This window comes from Chlorocebus sabaeus, chromosome 4 (assembly GCF_047675955.1).
Source record: "Chlorocebus sabaeus isolate Y175 chromosome 4, mChlSab1.0.hap1, whole genome shotgun sequence".
NCBI lineage: Eukaryota > Metazoa > Chordata > Mammalia > Primates > Cercopithecidae > Chlorocebus > Chlorocebus sabaeus.
In genome coordinates, this window is record NC_132907.1 from 2,328,724 (window position 1) to 2,347,270 (window position 18,547).

The 18,547-nt window shown below is 37.3% G+C and overlaps 1 protein-coding gene across 16 annotated transcripts in view; it reads left to right on the plus strand.

Moving 5' to 3' along the window:
• MCTP1 (multiple C2 and transmembrane domain containing 1) overlaps positions 1-18,547 on the plus strand; it is a 595,101-nt gene that overhangs the window by 380,703 nt on the left and 195,851 nt on the right. For all 16 annotated transcript variants that reach the window (XM_007978702.3, XM_007978722.3, XM_007978744.3 and 13 more), the window contains 2 exons: positions 3,570-3,740; positions 7,325-7,455. In XM_007978702.3, the coding sequence (XP_007976893.1) occupies positions 3,570-3,740; positions 7,325-7,455 (302 nt within the window). The remainder of the gene's footprint in view (positions 1-3,569; positions 3,741-7,324; positions 7,456-18,547) is intronic.

Genomic DNA, 18,547 nt, shown 5'->3' on the forward strand with positions numbered 1-18,547 from the left:
TCACTTCTTCACGCAGACTAAATATTTAACAGTTTCATGACTATGCAGTTGCTCAATAAAATCTACAGTTGAATTATGGAGTTTCTTTGTAGAGAAGTACCATTTTGAACAAAAATTATTGAAGAAGAAAACATCACTGAAAAAATATCTGATTAGAATATCTTTGAAACTTTTTTATTTCTTCTTCTTAGCCTTATGCACAGGTCCCCATAATTACCACACCCATTAGCCCTGTTTTTATGAAGAAATGTTCTCCTTCTTCCTCCCACTTAGCTCTCCAAGTTGTTTTGGAAATGTTCTTCTGGGTTATAGAACAGCATTTCACAGCAACTAATAGCAGTAGGTAAAGTCTCTATTATGTTCATTTTATTTCTGTGAAAGCATAAAGGACCCCATGGAAAATGGAATCTTTTGTCCTCCTGTGAGCTTTACATGAGAATATGAACTTGACTTACAGAGTGAAAATGGCTTTTCTCCCCCTCACTCTGTAAGTCAAGTTCATGTTCTCATGTTAAAAAAAATTGATAGGCCGGGCGCGGTGGCTCACGCCTATAATCCCAGCACTTTGGGAGGCCGAGACGAGCAGATCACGAGGTCAGGAGATCGAGACCATCCTGGCTAACACGGTGAAACCCCATCTCTACTAAAAATACATTAAAAAAAAATTAGCTGGGTGTGGTGGCAGGCGCCTGTAGTCCCAGCTACACGGGAGGCTGAGGCAGGAGAATGGTGTGAACCCGGGAAGCGGAGCTTGCAGTGAGTGGAGATCACGCCACTGCACCCCAGCCTGGGCGACAGAGCAAGACTCCGTCTCAAAAAAAAAAAAAAAAAAAAAAAAGATAATAAAAAATAAAAACCAGAAAACAAAATGAAAGGAGAATCAAGCAAGAAAAGCACTATTTTAGACATGGCACTATTAAAGAAACTTACTTCGCCTTGCTAATTGAAGACACTGTGTAACCTAACTTGTACCCAACTACTAATTGACTGCTTCTACAGAGCACATAGAAAAATGGCAGTAAGTATATTCTTCAACAAGCTGAAATATTATAAATATAAACACATGTGGTCATATAATAGAAAAGTAAAAGGCAGTTTCATAAATTAGCCGTGTGCTCATCACTTAACTGGAGAGTATCCTTTGGAAACATTTTGTTTAAATCATGATTACCTTTTAACCTATGAGAGAATCTCCACCCTAAACACTTGTATTGGGGAAGCTCAGGAATAAAGATGAGAAATATTGGGGTTCTAGTCACACATCTACCATTTATGAGCACAGCCACTCTGAGTTCCATCAGTAAAATGGGGCTAAAAAGCCTTGCCTTCTGACCTCATGGGGTTTTTGTGGGAACCAAACGTTGTGATATAGACATGTACACTTTTAAATTCTAAAGCTCTGTATTAGTTGGCAGCTATTAACTCCTTGATCTTTTCTAAAATAATTACTTCTTCTTGCTTGCTACAACATTTGTTTTCTTTGGTTCCTTCTTTGCTACTCATATTCCTTAAAAAAGTTTCCAGTCCAAAGTTTAAAACCTGATTCCCTAGAGTCTGCTGTTAGAGGCAGTCTCAACAGCAGCAGAAGTGGTCAAACCACGCAGTCATACACCAAAATCTATGACTAGATTATATAATAATAAGTTGCATGAAATCTTAGAACTAAAACAAAGACCTTAGCCATAACTGGGTGCAACAAATTCTAAACAATTACTTTCATCTGAGAAATCCTCTGTTCATCAAAATCCAATGTGGAAATTCAATATATGGAACAGACGGGAGCAGTGGGGCTCCAGCTGAAGAGGGCATGGAGTTCTGCAGAACTTGTAGGTGCTCCATGAATTCTCCTTTACACTTCAGATCACATTTGAATGCTGCTTTTGAAGCTCACAGGGATGAAGAGTGTGTAGATAAAGGTCTGCATTGATATTCATAGGGCAGAGCCACCAGGCAAGGTTCAAAATGTGTTGTGTTCAACAAGGCAGGAAAATATGCAATGGGATTTTCAAAGATTTTCATTGAAATGTTCAAGTATTAGAAGTATTATCTTTTGGAGAATGTAGTTTTCATTTTCCTAATAGAAGCACTGTGAAATGATGACGATAAAAATACCGATGGCGTTGCTCTGGTATGGAAAAAGGTAGGAAGTCAAAGTGGGAGGGAGAGTTATACAAAATAGACTGTAACTTTGTAACATTAACGTAGACAGGATTAGGTAGAAAGTAGTGCTAATCCATAATTTTGAAGTGTACTTTGAGGTTGAGAGGAACGTCGAATTTCTTCATGAAATGACTATAAGTAGAAAAAACACGTTTGATAATATGAAAGAAACCATTTTTATAGTACTGCTTGATGTTGAATCCAGATTGAAGATGTTTTCACATTTAGTTACTTTCTATGGCTTGTTTTATGTCCTTTTTAGTTTAAAGAGATTATATGGCCATTTTTAGTAGACTTGCCAATTTTAATAAAAGTCTAAGCCAGGTGTGGTGGCTCATGCCTATAATCCCAAAACTTTGGGAGTCTGAGGCAGGAGGATCACTTGGAGCTAGGAGTTCAAAGCTGCAGTGAGCTATGATCACGCCACTGCACTCCAACCTGGTCAAGCAAGCAAGACCCTTTCTCTAAAAACAAAACCAAACAAATGAAATTAAAATAAAAACTAAAAATTAGCTGGGTGCAGTGGTGCATGCCTGAGGCTGCTACTTGGGAGGCTGATATAAGAGGATCACTTGAGCCCAAGAGTTTGAGGTTATAGTCAGCTATGACCACACCCCTGCACTCCAGCCTGAGTGACAGAGCAAGACTCTGTTTCTAAACAAACAACAAAAAAAGAATATTAAAAGTAATTAAAGAAAACATTCAGATACTAAAATGTAAAATAAATCCAGAAACATACTTGCTAATATAAATCACAGTGTAACTTTAAACATTTTAAATATTTGTGATGAAAGTTTTAGGTATAAGCAAGACATCTTAGATTGGCGTATTGATTTTGTTTTCTATTTTGTGGTAACTTAAATTGTCCTTTAGTAATCTGAAGCTCAATAATCTCCAAATATGGCAAGAAAGAAGTTTTAAAACTATCTGAATAGAACTTGCAACTAATCTTCCAATTAAAAACCACTCCTAAAATATGTTTATAACATAAACAAAGAGATCTTCAAAAACCACAAATAGTTTAAAAAGTAAATACCACAGTATGAATGAGGCCTTTGATATTTCTAACATTTATTGTATATATATTTTGGTATAAGCCTATTTGGCACACATGCAAATATTCTCTGATATTCTTGAAGTATCTACATCATGTAATCTTAAGAATTGAAAAGCTAGGCTGTATTTTGAACACTCAACTCTTTTACATAACAAATTTATCATGAGATGATAATTTCATAATTTATTAATTTTATAATTAACAAACAATAATTCATAATTATTTTAATTTTAAAAATTATAATTGTCTATCCTTTATTTTTTGAAGAATCATAACAGGAGAAAAGGTAATGCCAAAATGAGGTATTTGGGTTTAAAACACAATAACCTAACTCAATTTCATTTGCCAAAAGTTTCAGACCCAAAGTTTACGCCTATCAGACCTACACAGAAAATCACATCTTTGGAGAGGAATAGTCAGCATCACCTTGATTGAAGGGAGAGACCTCAAGGCCATGGATTCCAATGGGTTGAGCGACCCCTACGTGAAGTTCCGGCTTGGGCATCAGAAGTACAAGAGCAAGGTGACCATATCTCTGTTGTGTTCCTGTCAATATTTGGAAGGTGTTGATTGGTTAATAGCCCTGGTTTAGGAGATGAAACCACTAGATAATTTTTTAAATGCTTAACAAACTTTTTTAAACAACATGTCAGCAAATAAGACCAATAATTGTATAGCATTTTTTCATTCAGGTACTAGGTGACCTCACGTAAACTACTTGTCTGTGTCCCAATTTCTTCATCTACAACATAGGAATAATAGTTGGAACTATCTCCTGGCATAGCTCTGAGGATTAAAACAGTAACAGCCACCCAGAAAACACATAGTTCATGCCTGGCACATAAAGTACTCAGAGTGTGGCTTTTTTTTTTCTTTTTTTTGATGGAGTCTCGCTCTGTCACCAGGCTGGAGTGTGGAGTGCATGGCACGATCTTGGCTCACTGCAACTTCCGCCTACTGGGTTCAAGCAATTCTTCTGTCTCAGCCTCCCGAGTAGCTGGGACTGCAGGTGTGCACCACCATGCCCAGCTAATTTTTGTATTCTTAGTAGAGACAGCATTTCACTATGTTGCCCAGGATGGTCTCGATCTCCTGACCTCGTGATCCACCCGCCTCGGCCTCCCAAGAGTGTAGCTTTTAACATGATTACAACTAGTGTTAATATCAGTATTACAAATAGCATTATTTTACATGCCATAAAAATCTTCATACATTACTCTTAGACACTTTATCCAACCTGAATTGTACCAATGCAAATAGCAAATTTTAAAATTTATTAGAACAAATTTCTTTGTCTCTCCATATCTTAGTTTTCCCATCTGTAAAAATGAGATTTAAAATAATGCCTACCTAACAGAGTTACTGAGATTAAATGAATATACATTAGTTATGCATTTAAAGGGCTTAGAATACTTCCTTGTCCATAATGACTCAGCAAATGAAAATAGCAGAAGAGGAAGAGTAACAACAGTAGTAAGAAAGATATCATATAGTATCAATTATATTAGCAGTAATAATATATTAAACAATAATATTAGTGATATAAGTAATAATGAATAAGGATCTAGTACTCATAGCTATATTTTTGGCACGTATCTTATGTATTAGTTCATTCTCACACTTCTATGAAGAACTTCCTGAGACTGGGTAACTTATGAAGAAAAGAGGTTTAACTGACTCACAGTTCTGCAAGCTGTACAGGAAGCGTGGCTGGAAGGCCTCAGAAAACTTACAATCATGGCAGAAGGCAAAGTGGAATCAAGCATGTCTTTCTATGGCAGAGCGAGAGAGAGTGAAAAGGGAAGCGCCACACACTTTTAAACAACCAGATGTTGTGAGAACGCATTCACTATCGTGAGAACAGCAAGGGGGAATCCAGCCCCATGATTCAGTGATCTCCCACTAGGCCCCTCCTCCAACATGTGGGGATTGCAATACAACATGAGATTTTGGTTGATACCCAGAACCAAACCGTATCATCTTATCTCTGTTGTAATGAACTATGTCCTCTTTATTGGTCAGTTTTTACAGCTGTTATTCATAGACAGCTTAGGACAACTGATCATATCCATCTTGTATTAAAGATCACATTCCATTCCGATGGGCATTTATTCACCTTAGTGTCATAATTTCTATAGATTTTTGATAAACAGCCTGCTTAGGTCCCTTCCAGCCCAGGAAGTTTTCACTAGTACTTAAGGTAGTTTAGAAATATCACAGAGCCCATCATTAGCAGGCAGTGAGTACTGCTAGCAGGCTGGCTGGAGTGCCCACATGGAAAGGGAAGGCATTATATCTGACCTGAAGGAAATCATATAGGGAAGGCAATCCTAAAAGAGAAAAATGGAAATTTAGTCTGTTTAAGGCCAGATAAGTAAAGACAGACCACACCCCAAAATACCATAGGAGTTCATCTGAGCCTGATTATAAGACATTTAAATTATCATAGCCTTCATTCAGTGCCATTTTTTTTCTGCCATGGGGCTTAATAACATATATTAAAGTAGCTACTGGTTCCAAATATAGGTACCTATGACCACTTCTGTCTTGTCCTTTCTTAGTTAGCACCATTTCCATGTTCTACTAGGCTTCAAACATTACTTATTTTTATAGTTCTGCTCTTTAGGTATGAAATATGAAACCCAGCAATGGACATGTGTCTCTCTTTGCTCTTTCTTTCCTTGATCTATTGCTGATTAATTTCATATTATGAACTTTAAAAATTGTGATTCATTTGCATTACCTTTGCATATAACATACTTCATTGCTTTCAAACTTTACATCTGAAGATCTGTCTGCCATACATTAAAAAGAGAAAAGGCCACTTCATGCCTTCCTGCTAAAAAGAAAGAACAAGGAAACAAATACGAATGTTATTTAACCCAGTGGTGAATGGAATTTTAAAATCCATTCCTATCAATATAGGTTACTTTGTTCATTGATTCTACTGTACAAGATGACTTATCTGAATACTTGAAGTTACAGAATTACATTTCAGATATCTTTCTTGTATATGCAACACAAGGAGTATATCCACATATATGTATGCATACATATATACTCATGTATATTCATTTATTATTTCGCAAACATTTTTGGCATATGGTTTTGGGGGAAGAGTCTTGAAGCTTTTTTTTTTTTTTTTTTTTTTTTTTTGAGACAGAGTCTCGCTCTGTTGCCAGGCTGGAGTGCAGTGGCACAATCTTGGCTCACTGCAACCTCCGCCTCCCAGGTTCAAGCAATTCTCCTGCCTCAGCCTCCCCAGTAGCTGGGACTACAGGCAAGCGCCATCATGCCCAGCTAATTTTTGTACTTTTAATAGAGATGGGGTTGCACCATGTTGGCCAGAATGGTCTTGATCTCTTGACCTCGTGATCCGCCCGCCTTGGCCTCACAAAGTGCTGGGATTACAGGCGTGAGTCACCGCACCCAGCCGAGTTCTGAAGCTTTAATCAAAGACTTTGAGTTAGTGTCTAAATGCTAAAACATACGAACCTTAGGTGTGTCACTTAAACTCTAGGTCTCAGCTTATCCATCTATAACATGAGATACTACATCAGTGCTGTAAGTCTGAGATAAAAGTTTGACCACCCAAAAGCTACTTGCTTTTTTGTCCTACTCTCACAGAAATTCACTGTGTGTTTTTCATGTACTCAAGTCAGGATTCCAATGTGTATGCAAGTAAGAAAAAAAAAAAACTCTGAAAATCCTCATCCTCCTTTATTATGAGATGACTGACTATGAGTTATATTTTAATGTATTAACTATGATTATGTAAAATATTGCTAGTATCTGAGTGAGCTATTTCTTTCATAGATTATTACCTCTTATACATAGTTTATATATCTTATCTGCTACTTAAGATAATCAAAGGATATCTTTTGATTTTCAGTACACATCCATTAAGGTCCATTCAGGTACTACTCAGTAAGATTGCTGGAGATCGAATGAGTCATTTCCATTATTTCTGTAATCTTTTTTTCAAATAGCACACAGCATGCTTTTCTAGATACTATAGTACCAAAAGTTTGATTTAGTGTCTCAGGTTGAAGTTTTTTTTTTTTTTAAAAGCTGCTAGAAATATGACAATAATGATTTTTTTCCCAGATTATGCCAAAAACGTTGAATCCTCAGTGGAGGGAACAATTTGATTTTCACCTTTATGAAGAAAGAGGAGGAATCATTGATATCACTGCATGGGACAAAGATGCTGGGAAAAGGGATGATTTTATTGGCAGGTTTGTGCAATTTGTAACTTTTGGTTCACCCCTAGAGCATTTTTATTAAAAGAATATTTGCTGTAAGCCTGTTATTGTAAATGATCTTTACCGTTTTGAAGAAAGGGACTTTACCATGGTAGGGCAATGCTTGGATGAACTGAAAAATAGATTCAAAAATTGACCAGTAGGTGGCGGTTTTGACCAGTTGATGGACACAGGCTATCTGAATTTGATATCCGTGAATTTTCTCCAGATGTCAAAGTTATGGGAGTTGAAAAAGAGGAATTTCATCTGATATAAGATACATAAAGGAACAAAGAGCATATTCATAGTCTGTAAAGTGATCTAAAATAATATTTATTTTCATAAAGCATACTATCACCATAAAATGCATTATTTTCTACAGCGCCCTCCAAAGTAGACAATACTTGTAATCTCCTTGGAGTTCATAAATCCGTAAAGAGTTCCCAAGTTTTAGTGTAGGAAGCATGTAAGTGAGGCAGATCCATGTTAATCTGATAACACAGTAAAGAAAGGAGTATTTTGAGGCTTACATGACATTTTTTCACAAAGTCAGGGTTATTTTGAGTGACCACTTGAATCATATGAATTGTTTTCTTATTTTAAAGCCTATGTTTATATTTTTTGATAGTTATATATGTGTCTTTGTAGCAAAACACATTGAAACATGCCAATATTGAAATAAAGTGTGGTGTACCAAAAAATTTGTTAATTTTTTAAATTAAAAAAAAATTCTTTCCTCACTGTGGCTTACATGAAAGTCTTTAAACATACAGCCTGAAGAAAATTTATACATCCTAAGAGTAAAATAAATTATACTCTGGAAAAGTAAGAACAGGAATCCAGTCCTACATATTTATCTCTTGATTTTTTTATGATGCAGTTATATGTGTATCATCTTCTTCATAGGATTATATAGTGAGCGGTCAAAAATGAGCTTCAGGCAGCCTTTACTATTTTACTTGTAAAGTGAACCTGGAAAACACCACCGTAATCTAATACTACATTACATTTCAAGCCTTTTTAAAGCACAGGCCTTTATTGCACATGTTTTTCCCTTAATTAAAACACTATTTTCAGAGTTTTCTTAAAGTTTTATCTTGTTCTCTTTGGGATATACCACATCTGTTAATACATTAAATGCATTTCATTATAATTATATATCTAAGATTCTGTCTCCCTCAATAGGCCATGAGCTCTTTTGAGCAGGTACTATGTAGCTAGCTATTCCTCAAATGATGAGTTCATTTTCTTTGGTTATCATAACATTAGTTATATTTGGTGACCACAAGTTAATCAGAATGATGGGCATGTGTAACTTGCTGCCACTACCTTATTTCTTTGTATTCAAACTTTCTTATCTTGGTAAAATAATGAAGATTATGCGGTAAATATACTGTCTTCCTATATTTCTAGGTATATATTACATTCCTTCATATCCCTTCTTCTCTCTATTTTTTTGTATAATGACAGATGTTCTTTTATATTTTTTTTTCCTTTGGTAAGAATTTTCCAATTTAAAAACTGAAAATTTCTCAGGCCAATTGGGACTGATCATTTTCTTTTCCTCACTTAATAACATTATGAGTTCTTCAAGGGCAGACATGGTTGACAGAGAGGTGGACCTAACTATCTCACTTCACCTTGTTCCTAAAGGTTTTTCATATTTTGACTAATTTTTGAGAAAACAGTGACAAATTGCTGGATGGAAGATCAGAGGGATTGTTCCAGATACCTGTGGAGGCTTGAAAAAGAGGAGTCTATTTTCGGTCATATACCAAACTTAATTGCCTATGAAAGCAATTTAAGCCCAAAAGGCTAGAGTGAAATGAGCACAGGTGTAGACAAGACAGCTCTGGAGTAGTGGTTTATACTGGTTTACACAATGAAAGGAATGAGTGCTGAATTTTGAGGTACTGAAAGATGGACAATAGAAACCTGTTGCACACTCCTAAATTAGCAAGGTTGCCTTTTGCAGAAATAACTGTGATGCATCATCATTTCAAATCTTTTTGATATCCAGATAGCACTGAAAACTCTAGGTCTCTAACTTGACACTTGTTAAATTGTTCTTTAAAAGCATCCTGCCGCTGAAAAGCAAATATTATTATACCTAAGTATCAGGCAACTGTGTTTATTTATTTGAAACTTTCATGGAAACAGTGGAGATAATACAGATTATAATAGAATTACTTAATTCCTAGAATAGTTTCAAAGACAATTGACTTACTTTCCAATTAAATTTGAGTACTCCGGGTAAAGTAACAGTCATAAAACTGTCATCATAATCTTCTGTCCTCTTTTGCAAGCTCTCACTGCAACATTCTGTGTCTGTGTTAATTTTGAAAGTAGAGACTATTCTAGGAATTTGCTGGAGGCTTGTGAGTAAGTTTAAAGTTGGCCATAGAGGGTGATACTATTCCTTTGATGGCTAGTAACATTTTTTAAGAGTACTGTCTAAACTGAGTCCCAAATTTGAGAACACTTGTATGGATTACATTATCTATATAAATGAGTTTATTATGCTATGGTTTATAATTGTCTATTTTATTTTCCATTTTTGGTGATATATAATGATTTTTATAATATATTTTGTAAATGCAAACTCAATAACAGAGTTTGTTTGTTTCATAATATTTAATAAGAACAAGAGTGGCTATGAATGAAAGAGCCACTTGCAAATCTGGAGTGTCAAAGAGTTAAAACTATTTTAGTACTGAACTTTACCCACTTCCATTCTTTAGTTTTTGTTTTTGTTTTTGTTTTTGTTTTTGAGACAGGGTCTGGATCTGTCATCCAGGCTGGAGTGCAGTGGTGTGATCTCGGCTCACTGCAACCTCCACCTCCTGGACTCAAACAATCCTCCCACCTCAGCCTCCCGAGTAGCTGGGACCACAGGCATGCACCACCATGCCTGGCTAATTTTTGTATTTTTGGTAGAGGCAGCGTTTTGCCATGCTGTCAAGGCTGGTCTCAAACACCTGAACTCAAACAATTCACTGGCGTCGGCCTCCTAAAAGTGCTGGGATTAACAGGTGTGAGCCATTGCGCCCAGCTCCAACTTCCATTCTTACTTGAACTAATATAGTCAGGTATTTGCCCCTAGCAATCCACCAAAACTGCTCCTATCAATGTCACCCAAGCCTACCACGTTGTTCAATTCAATGACCAGTTTTCAACCTTCGTCTAACCTGCCCCAGCAGCAGTGCTGTATTTAGCTGACCACTTCCTTACTTTGAAACACATTTTTCACTTGCCTCCCAGGACAACGCATACTCCTTGTTTTTTTCTTACCTCACTGCATGCTCCTTCTTGTCTCCTTTGCAGGTGTTTCCTCATCCCCTCATGTAGTTCTGGAAAGCCTCAGAGCTCACTCTTTGGGCATCTTCTTCATCTGTACTGGCTCCCATGGTGACTTCATCCATTCACAAGAGCCCAGCTCCACTCCATAACTCTTCTCTGCATTCCAGATTCCTGTATTGCACTGCCTGCTTGATATCACTATGTGAAGTCTAATAGGTTTCTCCAGTTTAGAATGTGCAAAGCTAAACTTCTAACCTCCAGTCCCACACCTCTTTCTGACTTCTGCTCTTCCTTCAGGCTTCTCTTATTTGTCGCTAACACCAAAAATCGTGGAACCATGTTTGATTCCTTTCTTTCTCTCACTCTCATCAAATCAATCAGCAACCTGATAATTTTTCTTCAAAACCTATTGAGGATTCTCGGCCTGTCATCATCTCTATCATTATCATTGTGGTCGAAGCTATCATCAACTTTCTTATGGACAATAGCAACAGCCTCCTGTTCTTCCTTCCACACTTCCCCTCCCACAACAGTCTGTTTCCAATTAGCAGCCAGAGTAATATTTCTAAAACAAAAATAAAGTAACTTAACTCCTCTGTTCCAAACCCTTTAATTGTTTTGCATTGTAATCTAGGGAAAACCAAAGTCCCTTCAGTGGCCTATAAGACTTTGCACAATCTGGCGTTGCTTGTCTACCATGAACTTCTGCTATTCTGCCTCTCCCCGTCCTTCACTCACTTTCAGCCAGCTGGCCTCTCTGCTGTTCCTCAAGGAATACCAGACACCTCAGGACCTTTCCCTCTATCTAACTTTCTTCAGGGATCCACTCACCTGCCTTGCTTCTTCATCTTCTTTAGATCTGTGCACCAATGTCTCATCAGGGAGGTATCCATACCAAGCCTATTTCAAATTGAACCTGCTTTTCTTGGCATCCCATTCCTCTATTCTGCTCTGTTTTTCTCCACTAAAGCAGCCACCATATGGCAAACTGTGCATCTCATTTATGTTATCATTTATTTTCCCTCATTAGAAGGTAAGCTCCACAAGGGCAGGGATTTTTTTGAGTGTTTTGTTCACTGCAACATACTCCATACCTAAACAAGTATCTGGCACCAAGCACGCAGCAAATATTTCCTGGGTTTGAATATAAATCCCTGAAGCTTGATTTAACACTGGAAATTATGGCTCTTTGTCAGAAAAATGCTGATCTGACACCAGGCATTAATTGAAAGGCAATTAGAACAACATGACTTAGTTGAAGGTAAGAAAGTTTCAGTGTAATTGTGGAAAGATGATTGAATATAATGCAAAAGAGAATAATGAATTAGTTAAAGTATAAAAGTGTCTGAGCAATCTTTATACTTCAGTAATAATAAATGGCCATGTTTGGGGGAAAAGTAGGCTGTACATTTACCAAGACACTTACTATAACTTTTCATCATCATGATATCTATGGAGCTATCTGGTTGTAAAATTTTACACAAAAGTAAATTTACCATAAATGGAAAGAAACAATAATAATAATGCTTTACAACCTACAGGGCCCTATGATACACATTAGCTCAACACTCTGGGGTAGCACGGATGGTTCATATTATACCAGGTTTGCAGATGCAAATAGTGAGGCTGAGGGCAGTTAAGAGGTTGCTCTGCCAGTGGGGTGATTGATCTGAGGCTCAAATCCAGAGTTTCCTTACTCTAAAGTCCATGCTTATTTCACCACACTCTTGTATTCAGCTTGTTGTCCCGGAGCCATGGGGTGCTCAGTAAAATGCCAAGTACTCGGTAAACCAACTTAGGTGATGCACACCATATTGCAAGTTTGAACAACAAATTTTACCTGTCACTGAACTACAGATTTCAAGTGAAGGTGAAATAATGTTAATCTGCATGTAATTATTTAACTTTCTGATCACCTGCATTTTGGCAGGCAAGATGGACTGCCCCCTTTACGATAATCAGCTAATAAATCCCCATGATTGTTACACTTTTATGCAGAGCAGTAATCTGAACAAATTGACTGCTGACAGCTGCGGTAAATTGCCAAGAATGAGTGCTGTCAGAGAACAAGTTGTTTTTATGAACGTGCAGAATAAGTAAATCCTGTGTCATGCAATTTTATTCAGTTGGAGTTATTTGCAATCCAATATAGCAAGATTTACAGCATTATTTATTAGTGTGCAAAATGCTTGTTTATCTTTAAAGTGGTGTTGATTTGGGGTACATATATTTTAGGTTGCTGAATTGCTACTGACTTTGTTGCATTGTTCTAAGGGCCTGGGCATTTGGTGCTACCCGTGACAACCAAATGCTACCAATGTAAACTTGAGTCAAGGGCTTAAGTTTAACAAAATTCTTATTAATGGTATATGATAAGAAAAAAGTATTCTGAACTGTTAAGTTCTGGGGGAAGAACAAATGCTTTCAAAATCTACAGCCATAAAAATAAATCTATGGCTCTCTCTACTGCTGAGGAGAAGAGAATGTGAGCTGTTTAGATGCACACAAATGTGTGTTCAAGTTCAGTGTGGCAAATGAGGAAAATAGCCTTTGACTTTGGATAAAAACCAAACTAATGTTTTCTTAAGGTTGAAAGTCAATGCATTTGAGCATTTGACACTCCATAGATTCTGATTTGAAATGTTTTTTATTTGTGACACCAAAACTATAATGTTTCTTTTACTTTCTCCATAAATAAGAGCAGGAGAAATCCTACTGCATTATTAATCTGAAAGCACAAGGACAGCTAGCCAGAAAATTCTAAACAGAAGAGAGGATTTTTTTTAAAAAATAAAATCATTGTATTTTACTTTTTTTTTTTTTTTTTTTTTTTACTAATGATTGAGTGAAATAGTTCATTAGGGACACAGGCAATATTTAAATAAGAATGGAGTTTGTCGTTGATTTTTGTATTGGTTTTTCATAAACTCAACCTAAACAAAATATATTAGGATTTTAATCCCTTTTCTTGCATGAGTTATTGTTTGTTCATCTGAAGATTTTCTCAGAAAGGCTGTACTCATTGTAATATTTTTAAAATAAGTGGCAAAGTTCTCAAAGACAGTTTCCATACACTGCTGTAGGTACAGTGTGTAGTGTACCTTCACGTCAGTGAATAGGGAATTACAGAAGTTTGCAGAAGTATACCCAGGTAAAGCAATCTCCCCAGAGACAGTTGAACAGTGACAACTTCTAACAACAGAAAGGCAGTAACAGCATTTAGCGTTTTGTAATGTCAGAGAGAGAGTAAAAACTTCTGGAGAGTCATAGAACTTTAAAACACTTCAGCAGCTACATATGGAATCTTTTTAATGCAAACATTTCAAAGAGTCATGTATTATATTTATAAGATGTTATATTATGCAAATGTAAAGTAGTTCTCATATATTAAGAAATCTCAAAAAGCTTCATACATGTATTATTCAATTTGATAAAAAATAAGTAAAATTTTGCTTTTTAAAATCCCCCCCTCATAGAGGCATGTCTTCCCATTCTGAGTGCTTTATGTTTAAATGTTTTGCTAGTCATGATGGCTTCAAAATCTCTTTAGTTAGTACTTTAAGGCATAATATATACTTACACGTTCATTGTTGAAGAGAGCTGATGGAAATTTCCTCTTGATAATTTTGGATTGTTTTGGCGGATCCCTTGCCAGATCTGATTCTAGCACCGTTGCTTTGTGAGCCATAACGGGGCTGACATAGAGCTCAAGTGGAGTAGAAGTGTCGGCTCGGCAGATTCTTGTTTATCATTGCTGTTCACTTGTGCTTGCTCAATTAGCGTTATCTTCTATCCACAGTTCCTTTGGTGGGATCTTTTAAAGCCAATTGTCCATTTTGTGAGGATTAGTTTAGTTAAAATTAGATTATATAATCTCTAAATCCACTTAATAGGTCATGTATGCACTGCAATTCAGGAAAGGCGAGTGAGCCCCGAAGGGTGCCACCGTCGACCCCTTCGTGTTAGCCATGCAGCTCCTATGCCTCCCTCAAAATACTTGAGGCCTGTGTGACTTAGCTGATGTATGAGCCACCTGTATTCATGTGAGTATTAGATATTGATGAGGCTTGATTTCTGTCTTATTTTTAAGGTAAAAAATAATTGCAAATGGTTCTAACATGTACTTTCTATAGCCAGGGGACTCATACGAACACACCCAGGGTGCTAATCGCAAGACTGTTTCATCTGGGAAGGAATGTTGTGGGTCACTGGTTCAGAGACAGCAGATGGAAAGGCAGGGGAGAAAAACGGTGATCAGAACGCTGAGATTTTTCTCCTTGAACTTTTAGAGGATAACATCACCATATAAAGATGATGACTATTCCTTTCACGTGCTTAAATAGTTCAAATGTATATAGTGGTTTTTTTTAATGCAGAGAACTTCAAGCTCTGATATGGAAGTCAGGAAACATGGTTCAAGTTCTTGCTATCACTTAATTTTTCTAAGTCATATTTTTTCCTCTCTCTGAGGTACCATCCCTGACAGTGGGAGTGAGAAAGAAAGAACATGAGGCAGGAACTACGAGGAAGCATTTGTAGAATGAGGGAAAGTAGTTCTAAAATTGATATGGTTTGGCTGTGTGTCTCCACCCAAATCTCATCTTGAATTGTGGCTCCCATAATTCCCATTGTTGTGGGAGGGACCCGGTGGAAGGTAATTGAATCATGCGGGTGGGTCTTTGCCATGGTGTCCTTGTGATAGTGAATTAGTCTCATGAGATCTGATGGTTTTATAAAGGGGAGTTCCCCTGAACATGCCCTCTTGCCTGCCACTATATAAGACATAACTTTGCTCCTCATTCACCTTCCACCATGATTGTGAGGCCTCCCCAACCATGTGGAACTATGAGTCAATTCAACCTGTTTCCTTCATACATTACCCAGTGTTGGGTATGTTTTTATTAGCAGCGTGAGAACAGACTAATACAAAAACCTCTTTTAGATTTGAGTCTGTTCTGGTTATTCTGTTGATTCATTAATTGATGAGTTGAATTTGATGCAGATCACTTGAATTTTCAAATATCAAACTAAGGTAAATGTGATAGTATAACTAGATAACACATTTACATAGCACTTTCAACTTTTCAAAATACTTTTTCATCCATGATTCCTGTGTTCTTACAATTCTTTGCAAAGAGAAGGCATGTTTTTTTAAAAATTTCCGTTCAATAAATGAAGAAAGCTGAAGTATGAAGAGTTTAAGTGACTTGCTTAATATCACAATACTAATGAATAATTGGGATTTATTAAAATTTCAGTTTTCTGAACCCCCAGCCATGGACTCTGAAGTCAAATAACTCTCTTCAAAGTAACACAGAATCTATGCTCATTCTGAAGTAAGGATCTGAGAAACCTGAAGGTTTAGAAGGGGTTGAATCTCCAAATCTAAGCGGACCTAAGACATAAACACTTAATGAATAGTTAATGAATGAATGAATGAATGTGTGAGTGAAATAAGTATTGGGGAGAAGTCAAACCACTTTCTAGGAAGACAATATAGAAGTGGTAGAATGAAATGAGCACATTACACACTAGCACTGGCTCTGCCACTGTCAAGCATTGTCACCAAGGGTAAATTATTGACCTCTCTGAGCCTCCATTTCCTTGTCCATAGTACTTTAATACTTACAGTGCACAGCTGTATTCCAGTTGCTGTGCCATATGCTGAGAATAAGACATTGTTCCTGCCCTCGAGGCATTTCAGGGTATTGAGAGAGACAGCTCCAAGTTATTTCAATGAGAACTGGTAAAAATTAGACATGCAGAGATGAGATACATCATCTCAGGCTGAGGGCATGCCTTGTCCAAACATAAAGAAACAGGTGCATTCTAATATGGATGTTGGGAGGATTATAAGGCTTCTGGAATGATAAGTTGTAAGAGAGAATGCATTAGCAAGTGACACATAAGCTGATGGTAATTCATGGAGGGTACTGTTGACTGGCTAAGGATATATTGTAAATAGTACAAAGCCAGGGAGGGACATGGTCAAGTTTGTGTTGTAGACATCCATACAGACAGGGTTGGACTGTAGCAATGATTTTTGCCTTAGGCCAGTTTCTCGAGCAAAATGGAGCATGAGGCAGTGATTGAGTGCTGGTACTTTATTAGGAGGTACCATCCCAGACAGTGAGAGTGAGAAAGAAAGAACTAGGGAATACTAGGAAGCAATGAAAGGAAATATGTTCATGGGTTGGTCACTGTTCCTGGTATTTCAGAGATATAGCTGGCTGCTTAGCAGGTGCATCCATATGGCCACATGTGCACAGGCCATGTGGAGAATTACATTTTGGCACAGTTTGTGAAAGGGAAGAGGAGAGGGACGTTGTCTTCTCATCTCCTATTACATTGATCACAGTTCACCCTACAAGGAGATAACTTCTGCATTGTTTCATGCAGCTTCCTTGGCAGTTGATCTGGGAGCCAGATACAATCTTCACAGTGCAGAAGTGCAGAAGTGGCTTTAGAAGTGGCTTTAGAAGTGCAGAAGTGGCTTTAGAAGTGGCTTTAGAAGTGCAGAAGTGACTTTGGAAGTCAGAAACTCAAAGTATATGGCAGCTAGGCCTGAATGCACCTTGGCAGAAAAGGGGAGTGCCTAGCTCATTTGGGATAGTGAAAGATCAGCCAGCCCTAGGTGGGAGACCCATGAGGACCCAAGCATGGGTTTGGGATGAAGAGCATCCCCTTGGGGAGGCACAGCCATAGGAGCAGCTGAGGCAAAGCAAACAGCTGAGGACTCAGGAGACCATGGCTCCAGGAGAGCCTAGGGAGCTATATAAGCTGTGTCAGGTAAGTTTTCAAACCACAGATACCAACCCTCAATATAAAACAGATGTCAGGGGAGGTGCTCTGTGAACCGAAGAGGATAGTCTACACCCCTTTTTCCCACACTGCCACCCATAGTGGCCTCTGAGGCACACCCTACTGCTCTTTGCAATACAGTCTGAAATTAGATGAGATGAGATGAGATACCTTCTTACACCAACATTCAGAAGTTTTTTTAGCAATACATCTGAGGAATAATATTTCACTGCCTATAAGATAATTTTGTTTTCTTAGCTTTTTGATTTGTGGAATTGCAAAGAAAGGAAGATGCAGCAAATGTAAACATAGAGTTACAACAAATTGTGGAATTTGAGGGTTTGAGAATTTAAAGTTCATCTGCACATGAGAAAACTGAAATTCAAGAGGATAAGTTATCTTGAAAGAGGTCACATGACTAATTAATGTAAGACTGAGGTCTAGAACCAAGGGACGCTAACTCCCAAACCCGAGATCTTTTCTCTGTGTACATATCTGTGAACATATGTTTGGAGTTCATAAATTTGTTTTGATGCTTTTTAGATTTTGCGTTTTTATCTTGATAACATTATAAAACCATTACTGTATGCCTATCCTGAACCATCTGGATGGTCACTTATTACTTCTATATTCAAACCGTAGTGAAACCTCCCTTTGTTCAGGACATAACAGTACTGGTAAGCCAAATACAGAAGAATCTACCCCATAGCAATTAGTACTGTATTCACATTGCACTAGACTATGTTGTAAGAGTTCCATCCTTGAACATATTTGTTCCAAAGTTATGTGGGAGTAGAGAATGCTTTTTCCCCACCCAATTCCAGCAACAATTTGATTTGATACCCATCAGTGAAGCTTTAAGTTTATCCTCAAGCTAACAAACTTTGCTTTTCTAGGTGACACTTCATTTAAAATGGCATCTTACTCTCAAGTAGAACATTTAGATAAATAAGAGATCCAAATAACCTTAACTAGCACAAAGAAC